Source organism: Phyllobates terribilis, unplaced genomic scaffold (assembly GCF_046119375.1).
Source record: "Phyllobates terribilis strain yellow unplaced genomic scaffold, ASM4611937v1 Scaffold_200__1_contigs__length_3551848, whole genome shotgun sequence".
Lineage (NCBI taxonomy): Eukaryota > Metazoa > Chordata > Amphibia > Anura > Dendrobatidae > Phyllobates > Phyllobates terribilis.
In genome coordinates this window covers 3,404,836-3,415,964 of record NW_027362960.1, presented here as the reverse complement: position 1 = coordinate 3,415,964, position 11,129 = coordinate 3,404,836, and the positions used below count along the sequence as shown (strand labels likewise).

Genomic DNA, 11,129 nt, shown 5'->3' with positions numbered 1-11,129 from the left:
ATAGTGTCAGAAAGCTGGGTTTGCATCCTAGGTAGTGTTGAGCGAGTATGTTCGATTAACCCTTTCGCCGAGTATGCTCGGGCCGAGTTCCGAGTATTTACAGCTGCTCAGTGATATGTTTGAATCACTCCCATGTGCATGATTTGCAACTGTTTGACAGCTTTATTACATGTGAGGAATATCTATTTCTTACACATTCCTCACATGTAATAAAGCTGTCAAACAGTCGCAAATCATGCACACGGGAGTGATTCAAACATAACACAGAACAGCTGTAAATACTCGGAGCTCGGCCCGAGCATACTCGGAACAAAACACACTCGCTCAACACTAGTCCTAGGTCATGGGTCTTCCAGCATGACAATGAGCCCAAACATACTTCAAGAAGCACCTAGAAAATAGATGGAAACAAAGTGCTGGAGAGTTCTGACCAGCAATGAGTCTGGATCTAAATCCCATTGAACACATGTGGAGAGATCTTAAAATTGCTGTATGGAGAAAAATATTACAATTTGAGAGTCCTCAGTGGTTGATACCATCTTTTGAGTTAGCCATTAGTCAGTAAGCTTTCGAGACTACTCAGGTCTCTTCATGAGACATAGTATAACACAAAATCTGAAGAGTCACATATTTATACACAACAGGGCACAGGAATAATGCAATAGATAAGACAAGTGACGTGAAGCAGAACTATCAGTTTCGGAAAAGGATAAGCAGTTGTGGCCGTAAAAATGTGTGGCCACAAGTAGATCTATTCTTTTTTTTGTGTGGCGATGAGAATTCATACTTGTTTTAAGTTTTTGCCCTGTCTCCCCTACATACAGACCCCCAGTTGGATAATTGGTACATATAATTAAGTACATTACATTAGATTTGATGCAGCTGAAAGTACCTGGGATCTTGTAATCCTCATGTAAGTTGGGAATCTTTATCTTGTCCGTGGTCATTATAAACGGACAGGTTTACATACAGTGCCTACAAGTAGTATTCAACCCCCTGCAGATTTAGCTGGTTGACACATGCGGAATTAACTTGGCATTGTGACATTTGTACTGTAGATCAGCCTGGAAGTGGGAAATGCACTGCAGCAAATTTTGTTTTTTTTTTGTTTTTAAAAACGTTAAAAGTTAATTCAGAGTGTCATTTATTATTCAACCCCTCAAAACAAAAGAATTCTGTTTGGTCCCCCTAAAGTATTAAGAAGTAGTTCAGGCACCAAGAATAATGAGCTTCACATGTGTGGATTAAAGATCTCTTTTGCCAGCCTTTTCTGACTATTTAAGACCCTCCCCAAACTTGTGAACAGCACTCAGACATGGTCAACATGGGAAAGACAAAGGAGCATTCCAAGGCCATCAGAGACAAGATCGTGGAGGGTCACAAGGCTGGCAATGGGTACAAAACCCTTTCCAAGGAGTTGGGCCTACCTGTCTCCACTGTTGGGAGCATCATCCGTAAGTGGAAGGCTTATGGAACTACTGTTAGCCTTCCATGGCCTGGACAGCCTTTGAAAGTGTCAGGCCAGGCTTGTCAGAAGAGTCAAAGCTAACCCAAGGACAACAAGGAAGGAGCTCCGGGAAGATCTCATGGCAGTGGGGACATTGGTTTCAGTCAATACCATAAGTAACGTACTCCACCGCAATGGTCTCCGTTCCAGACGAGCCTGTATGATACCTTTACTTTCAAAGCGTCATGTCAAGGCTCGTCTACAGTTTGCTCATGATCACTTGGAGGACTCTGAGACAGACTGGTTCAAGGTTCTATGGTCTGATGAGACCAAGATCGAGATCTTTGGTGCCAACCACACACGTGACGTTTGGTGACTGGATGGCACTACATACGACCCCAAGAATACCATCCCTACAGTCAAGCATGGTGGTGGCAGCATCATGCTGTGGGGCTGTTTCTCAGCCAAGGGGCCTGGCCATCTGGTCCGCATCCATGGGAAGATGGATAGCACGGCCTACCTGGAGATTTTGGCCAAGAACCTCCGCTCCTCCATCAAGGATCTTAAGATGGGTCGTAATTTCATCTTCCAACAAGACAACGACCCAAAGCACACAGCCAAGAAAACCAAGGCCTGGTTCAAGAGGGAAAAAGTCAAGGTGTTGGAGTGGCCTAGTCAGTCTCCTGACCTTAACCCAATTGAAAACTTGTGGAAGGAGCTCAAGAATAAAGTCCACATGAGACACCCAAAGAACCTAGATAACTTGGAGAAGATCTGCATGGAGGAGTGGGCCAAGATAACTCCACAGACCTGTGCCGGCCTGATCAGGTCTTATAAAAGATGATTATTAGCTGTAATTGCAAACAAGGGTTATTCCACAAAATATTAAGCATAGGGGTTGTATAATAATTGACCCACACTTTTATGTTTAAAATTTAATAAAATTCAACATTCAACATAACTTTTTGGTTTGTAAGATTTATGCTTCTGTTCATAAAACCTACTCTCGTTTGCAGTTTGAAGGCTCTAACTTATTTGCATCTTATCAAACCAGCTAAATCTGCAGGGGGTTGAATACTACTTGTAGGCACTGTATACAGGTGAGGATGAATTTTATAAGTTTCACCACAAAGGTGAAACTATCCTCCCGGTCAGTTTGCTTTTCCTCCCAGTACCTTTTAAGTCTAACAATGTTAGGTTTCTGGGAGATTATACTTGTTCCTTTTATTTTTGGTTCTCCTTAGCTTGCCTTCTTTGCCCTATATGAATGTGTTTTTGCTTCTCATTCAGGGTTTTCGTATTTTACTTCATACTTTCCTTTCCCCTTGTTGCAGCCTCCCCTCTGGTTACTCAGGAGGTATGAGAAACTCCTCAACGACTTATTAGGGAGTTAGGTCTGTGGTGGCGTTTCTAGTTGTACAGCTAGGGCCTTTCTTGTCTGTACAGAGACTAGTTGGGTGTAGTTGCGGCATTCTCCCCTGTGTGGGTTCTCCGGTGGTTATCAAGATGCGCTTTCTGTTTAAAACATTTCCCACATTTTCAACATGAAAAAGGCTTCTTCCCTGTGTGAATTCTCTGATGTTTATTAAGATGTGATTTCTGTCCAAAACATTTCCCACAATCTGCACATGAAAAAGGCTTTGCCCCTGTGTGGGTTCTCTGATGGATGATAAGAGTTGATTTCTCTGTAAAATATTTCCCACATTCTGAACATAAAAATGGCTTCTCTCCTGTGTGAGTTCTCTGATGGTTGATAAGAGTTGATTTCTCTGTAAAACATTTTCCACATTCTGAACATGGAAAAGGCTTCTCCCCTGTGTGAGTTCTCTGATGTTTGAAAAGATTTGATTTCTTTGCAAAACATTTCCCACATTCTGAACATGAAAATGGCTTCTCCCCTGTGTGAGTTCTCTGATGTATATTAAGACATGATTTTTGTACAAAACATTTCCCACAATCTGAACATGAAAATGGCTTCTCCACTGTGTGGGTTCTCTGGTGCTTAAGAAAACTAGATTTATGGTTATAACATTTTCCACATTCTGAACATGGAAAAGGCTTCTCCCCTGTGTGAGTTGTCTGATGTTTAATAAGAGTATATTTCTCTGTAAAACATTTCCCACATTCTGAACATGAAAAAGGCTTCTCAACTGTGTGAGTTTTGTGATGTTTGATAAGATTTGATTTCGCTGTAAAATATTTCCCACATTCTGAACAGGAAAACGGCTTCTCTCCTGTGTGTGTTCTCTGATGGTTGATAAGAGTTGATTTCTCTGTAAAACGTTTTCCACATTCTGAACATGGAAAAGGCTTCTCCCCTGTGTGAGTTCTCACATGTTTGATAAGATTTGATTTCTTTGCAAAACATTTCCCACATTCTGAACATGAAAATGGCTTCTCCCCTGTGTGTGTTCTCTGATGGTTGATAAGAGTTGATTTCTCTGTAAAACATTTCCCACATTCTGAACATGAAAATGGCTTCTCCCCTGTGTGAGTTCTCTGATGTATATTAAGATTTGATTTCTGTACAAAACTTTTCCCACAATCTGAACATGAAAAAGGATTCTCCTCTGTGTGGGTTCTCTGGTGTGCGATAAGATTTGATTTCTCTGTAAAAAAATTCCCACATTCTGAACAGGAAAATGGCTTCTCTCCTGTGTGAGTTATCTGGTGCCTAACAAGACTTGATTTCTGATTAAAACATCTCCCACACTTGGAGCAAGAAAATCTATTTTTCGCTGTGTGAATTTTTTGATGTTTAAGAAAAGACTTTTTGAGAGGAAAACTATTTCTATATTCTGAATGTGAAAATGGCTTCTTTGCTTTAGGAGCAGTTTGTTTTTTAATGCTTATTTTGTGACTTTGATTTTCTTTAGTAGTCGGTAATGAATCAGAAGACAGGACGTGTTTCAAAGGATCAGATGACAGATCTTGGCTGTGAAGGGATGATGGTATATCTGCAGTAATGGCATTCACTTCAATTGTATCCTGTGGGATCTGAAAATTATCTGATTTGAAAATTGAAGGTGTCAGCTGTCCCTCTGATCTCCTGGTACAGACATCTGCCAAGAATAAAAACAATTATTATTTTTTAATAAAGAATCCTTGAATTTTATATTTTTGAACATTTCTACTTAAATTGTCTGTAAAAAAGGCAAGTTATATAAAAAAAAAAAATCACTGGACAATGACCATCTAATAGAAAACCTCATAGGATGAAGCAGTGGAGCGTGGTGTTCACCTGTTTGTTTATTCTGCCTCCCAAATATGGAGTAAAAGGTACAGGCTCTGTCCAGCCACTAAGATTAGGGTGCTTGGGACCTGTAGTACCATCGAGTCTGGCAGTATGGGTGTGTGTGCAGTCCAGCTGGAGTAATCTGCTCCCTGCTTCAGCAATTTGGAAAGCACCGCACCCTACTAAAGCTGGAAGCATATTGCCGGAAGCTGCCAGATACAGCCTTGTTCTCCTCTGGTTCAGTCCTCTGTGCTCAGCTCCCGGCTTGTGTATTTGTTTCCTGTTGTGACCTCGGCCCATTTACTGACTACTCTGGTGTCTTCTGATTTTGTATTTTCTCTGCCCTCCTGGTTCTGACCCGGTTACCTTACTATTCTTCTTTCCATCTCACTCCACCGAATAGCAGGTAACACCATGGCCCAAGCCTAGGGGTCTCTGTGTAGGTTCAGATCCATGTAGAAGAGTTAAAGGGTGATAAGCAAAGTAATTTGTGAAATCTGTAAACAGGATAGATAGTTATAAGCCTGTTCATGGTAGCCATCTTTTGAGCATTCCTAATAGCTAAATGGCGCTCCTTCCCTTCTCAACCTCCCATGTGCCCAAACAGTAGTGTAGAACCGTATATAGGGTATTGTCAGATTCAAAAGAAGTTGGAAAATAATTTGTAAGGTCCATTTGTTTCCTATTATCCTTTGTGAAGAATTCCAAAATTATCACCACATAAAGTGACACACGTCAAATTTGAAAAATGGGGCCTGATTAGAAACATAATACTGACTGCGGGAAGGGGTTAAAGCAGAGGATTACTGAAGTCAAAAACTGTGTCTACAGACAATAAAACATCTACTGAAATGATCAAACTGAACAGTCTTCATCAGAGAAAAATGAGTAACTAGTAGTGTTGAGCGATACCTTCCGATATCGGGAAATATCGGATCGGATTGGATCGGACCGATACCGAAAAAGTATCGGATATCGCCGATTCCGATACCGGAAACCAATGCAAGTCAATGGGACATAAATATCGGAATTAAAATAAACCCTTTCTTTCCTTGTAGGTTATTTCTACATGAAGGAAAACAACTACCGTATATTCCGGCGTATAAGACGACTTTTGAAGACTGAAAAATCTTCTGTCTAGTCTGGGGTCGTCTTATACGCCGGTAATGCTTTTGAACTTTCAGAAATTGACATGCGGGGATACTCTGGGGGTGTTAATAAGCTGCCGTGGCCGTATCCCTGCCATGTCGGAGTTAATATAAGGTGGAGGGAGTTAAAATACGGCGGCGGTACGTCCAGACAGTCAGCGCTTCTGTGCTGAAACTGACACATCGCTGCGTATTCCCAGCTCCGGACACAGGGCAGGACTTCTGTGCCGACAGCTTTCACTTGTCACAGAAGCGCTGCGCTGTGTCCGGAGCAGGGAAGTTCGCATCGCTTCTGTGACAATATATAAAAAGCCGGCCGGCAATTCAGCAGCGGCATAAGCCGGCACCCGACAATTTAGAATAGAAAGAATAGAGCATCACACATAGATTAGATAGATAGAAACATGTCAGTCACATATATATGAAGTACAGTGACAGTATTGCTTACTGTACTTGTCATTTAGTGTAAAGGATTTATTAAAACAAATAATAGTGTTTTCATGCACTGTCTCTTTAAAAAAGCCGGCCGGCAATTCAGCATCTGTACCCGACAATTTATAACAGACAGAATAGAGCTTCACACATAGATTAGATAGATAGAAACATGTCAGTCACATATATATGAAGTACAGTGATAGTGTTGGTTACTGTACTTGTCATTTAGTATTAAAATAAAGGATTTATTATTAAAAAAATTGGCGTGGGGTTCCCCTTAATTTTAGGCTCTAGCGGAGGTTAAGCAGACGACTGGGGCAGATGTTTGAAGCCTGGGAAGGGGGTAATACCCACAGAGCTTCCCAGGCTACTAATATCAGCCCCCAGCTGAATACCTAGTCTTTACTAGCTATTAAAATGGGGAACCCCCCCCAAAAAATGACGTGGGGTCCCCCCTAATTTAATAGCTAGCAAAGGCTAGGCAGACAGCTGGGGGCTGATATTAATAGCCCAGGAAGGGAGCCATGAATATTGGCCCCCTCCCAGGCTAGAAACACCAGCCGTCAGCCGCCCCAGAAATGGCGCATCCATAGGATGCGCCAATTCTGGCACTTAGCCTCGCTCTTCCACGCTGCCCTGTAGCGGTGGCAGGGGGTAATAGGGCTGGGGTTGATGTCAGCTTATAATGCCAGCTGACATCAAGCCCAGGTTAGTAATGGAGAGGCGTCTATAAGACACCCCCATTACTAACCCCATAGTCAAAGTTAAAAAAAACACAAACACCCAGAATAAAGTCCTTTAATTGAAATAAAGACACAATTCTTTATTGTTCTAAATTAAACCATACTTACCATCACGCCCATTCCAGCTGAAGCCAACGATCTCCTGCAATAAAAGAAAAATAATAAAGCAACCTCATCCTTACCTTTCCATGGTTCCCAGGACAGCTCCAGCTCTGCTACATCGAGATGACAGGCTGGACCGCAGCAGAACGCTGCCATCCAGCCTCTCATCCCGCAGACACTGAGAAGCGCAGGCATGCTTGCGCTCCTCAGTGTCTGGCTGTGACGGCATCCAGATGAGCCGACAATGAACTCAGCTCACCTCCTGGACGTCCGTCACTGACAGCGTGGGAAACTTCTACTGCGCATGCGGGGAGCAGGAGAATTTTCCCACGCTGTCAGTGACGTGCATGAGGTGAGCCGAGTTCATTGGACATGATCTCGGCTCATCTGGATGCCGTCACAGTCAGACACTGAGGAGCACAAGTATGCCTGCGCTTCTCAGTGTCTGCCGCATGGCAAGCTGGATGGCAGCGTTCTGCTGCGGTCCAGCCTGTCATGTGAATGTAGCAGAGCTGGACCGGTCCTGGGAACCATGGAGAGGTAAGGATGAGGTTGCTTTATTATTTTACTTTTATTGCAGGAGATCGTTGGCTTCAGCTGGAATGGGCGTGATGGTAAGTATGGTTTAATTTAGAACATTAAAAAATTGTGTCTTTATTTCAATTAAAGGACTTTATTCTGGGTGTTGTGTTTTTTTTAATTACTTTACTAGAAATTCATGGCGGTCATGTCTAATATTGGCGTGACCCCATGAATTTCGGGCTTAGGGCCAGCTGATAATGCCAAGCTGGCCCTAACCCCTTTATTACCCAGTGAGCCACCGCACCAGGGCCCTGGATGAGTTGGGTACAGCGCCAGAAGATGGCGCTTCTATGAACGCGCCATTTTCCGGGGTGGCTGCGGACTGCAATTTGCAGCAGGGGGGGCCCAGAAAGCTTGGGCCTCCCTGCGCTGCAGATTCCAGCCCCCAGCTGCCTAGTTGTACCTGGCTGGACACAAAAATAGGGCGAAGCCCCACGTATTTTTTTTTTTTATTATTTCATGAAATAATTAAAAAAAAAAGGGCTTCCCTATATTGTTGTGTCCGGCCAGGTACAAATAGGCAGCTGGTGGTTGGGGGCAGCCCGTTCCTGCCTGCTGTACCTGGCTGGACACAAAAATATGGCGAAGCCCCACGTCAACATTTTTGGGAAAAATTAATTACAAAATTAATAATTTAGGGACTGCATCTTTATTAACCCCTCAATTGTCATTTAGTGTTAAAATAAAGGATTTTTTAAAAAGAAAATTGGCGTGGGATCCACCATCATTATAGTCTCTAGCGGAGGTTAAGCAGACGGCTGGGGCAGATGTTTGAAGTCTGGGAAGGGGGTAATACCCACGGAGCTTCCCAGGCTACTAATATCAGCCCCCAGCTGAATACCTAGCCTTTACTAGCTATTAGAATGGGGGACCCCCCCAAAAAATGACGTGGGGTCCCCCCTATTTTAATATGTTTATGAGTGACAGTTTTCCTGCTATATACCTGCATGTCATAAGAATTTAAATTAAAAAAGGACCATGTTAAATTCAAATCTGTTTTTTTTTAATTTTTACCGGTGTTTGGTATGCGTTGGAAAAGGGGTAGTCTTATACGGTGAATATATCCTAAACTCTATATTTTAACAGGAAAGTAGGGGGGTCGTCTTATACACCAGGTCGTCTTATACGCCGGAATATACGGTAAGAATAATGTAGAATGTATTGGGGGAGGTGGGGGAGACAATAAAGGCATAGAGGTTTAGCCCAGTCAAATGGAATAGCAGGAATTAATATTTTTTTATTATGTTCTGAGTTACGGAAATATTAACTATGTTAAGTATTTTTATATTTTGTCAGATATTTATGTTTCACTACTTCCATGCTCTTCACCTTCTTTTTTACTTCTCCCACACTTTCTCCTTCATCATCCTCAGCATCTTTTTCATCCACTTCTTCTTCACCTTCTTCTTCTTCACCTTCTTCGTATTATTCTTTTTTTTACATTCTTCATATTCTACTTCTTCATCTTCTTCATATTCTTCTTCTTCATCATATTCTTATTTGTGACAGGCATTCCTGTAGTTGTTATCTATAAAAGGTTGGACATTACACCTTTCGTTCTGCCCGTCACAAAAGATTTACAACAGGATTTGTCCGCGTTCAGTTTGGCCTGCAGCAGCAGGTCTTTTCCAGGGGCACCACGAGGAGGAACGGACTCACCCCCATACACTGCTTAGTCATCTTCTGCTTATAATTTAGATATTATCTTTTGCTCTGATTTTTAGTCTTATGCTTAATGTTCTTCCGCTTTTTGTTCTGCAGCTTCTTGTATTTCTGCTTCTTGGTTTTCTGTCTCTTGTTTTTCTGTATCTTGGTGCTTGTCTTCTCTTCTTTGTCTTCTTGGTCAACTTCTTCAGGGTCATCTTCTTGGTCTTCTTCGGGGTGGTCTTCAGGGTCGTCGTCTTCGGGGGTCCTCGTCTTCGGGGTCCTCGTCTTCGGGGTCCTCGTCTTCTTCGGGGTGGTCTTCAGGGTCCTCGTCTTCTTCGGGGTGGTCTTCAGGGTCCTCGTCTTCTTCGGGGTGGTCTTCAGGGTCCTCGTCTTCAGGGTCATTGTCTTCGGGGTCCTCGTCTTCTTAGGGTTGGTCTTCAGGGTCCTCGTCTTCGGGGTCCTCGTCTTCTTAGGGTTGGTCTTCAGGGTCCTCGTCTTCAGGGTCCTCGTCAGGGAGATCCAGAGTGATTACCAAGAACCATTTCAAAAAGCTTGAACTTGGAAATGTAGCAGAAGGTACAAGAAAGCTGAGGAACTACCGAGGACCAGCTGACGGTACTGGAACCCGGATGGATAGCAGAAGGTACAAGAGCCAATGGAACTACCGAGGACCAGCTGATGTTACTGGAACTCGGTTACTAAGCAGGAGGTACCTGTGCCAGAAAGCACTACCAAGGACCAGCAGACGTTGGTGGAACTTGGATACCGAGAAGGAGGCACCTAATCCAAAGGCACTGCCGAGAACCAGCTGACGGTACTGGAACCCGGATGGGTAGCAGAAGATACAAGAGCAAATGGAACTACCGAGGACCAGCTGACGGTACTGGAACCCGGATGGGTAGCAGAAGATACAAGAGCAAATGGAACTACCGAGGACCAGCTGACGGTACTGGAACCCGGATGGGTAGCAGAAGGTACAAGAGCCAATGGAACTACCGAGGACCAGCTGATGTTACTGGAACTCGGTTACTAAGCAGGAGGTACCTGTGCCAGAAAGCACTACCAAGGACCAGCAGACGTTGGTGGAACTTGGATACCGAGAAGGAGGCACCTAATCCAAAGGCACTGCCGAGAACCAGCTGACGGTACTGGAACCCGGATGGGTAGCAGAAGATACAAGAGCAAATGGAACTACCGAGGACCAGCTGACGGTACTGGAACCCGGATGGGTAGCAGAAGATACAAGAGCAAATGGAACTACCGAGGACCAGCTGACGGTACTGGAACCCGGATGGGTAGCAGAAGGTACAAGAGCCAATGGAACTACCGAGGACCAGCTGATGTTACTGGAACTCGGTTACTAAGCAGGAGGTACCTGTGCCAGAAAGCACTACCAAGGACCAGCAGACGTTGGTGGAACTTGGATACCGAGAAGGAGGCACCTAATCCAAAGGCACTGCCGAGAACCAGCTGACGGTACTGGAACCCGGATGGGTAGCAGAAGGTACCCATGTAAAAAAAAAGTTCAAGGCCGCGAGCCGGCCGCAGTTACCAAAACCCACAGTCCTACAGAGGGTGCTTGTCCTATTGGCACTATGGAACCAGCCTTCATTGCCAGATCCCGCAGCCCACATAGGAGTCACCTAAACTGCAGGCACCATAGAGTCGGCTAACCCGACCGCAACACGACAGGACAACGCATTGGAGGCAAAGTGACGTTGACACTACCCGGAAACAGCTGGCGTGCTGGAACCAGGCTGGGCAGGAGGGAGTACCCGTGCCAAAGACAC

General features: G+C 44.0%; 1 protein-coding gene across 3 annotated transcripts in view; it reads right to left on the bottom strand.

Annotated features, from left to right (window-relative positions):
• Positions 1 to 247: 247 nt before the first annotated feature.
• The window catches only part of LOC141213621 (uncharacterized), a 34,852-nt gene continuing 23,970 nt past the window's right edge, over positions 248 to 11,129 (bottom strand). For all 3 annotated transcript variants that reach the window (XM_073665231.1, XM_073665230.1, XM_073665232.1), the window contains one exon: positions 248 to 4,509. In XM_073665231.1, coding sequence (XP_073521332.1) covers positions 2,987 to 4,509 — 1,523 coding nt within the window. In that variant the 3' untranslated portion in view covers positions 248 to 2,986. The remainder of the gene's footprint in view (positions 4,510 to 11,129) is intronic.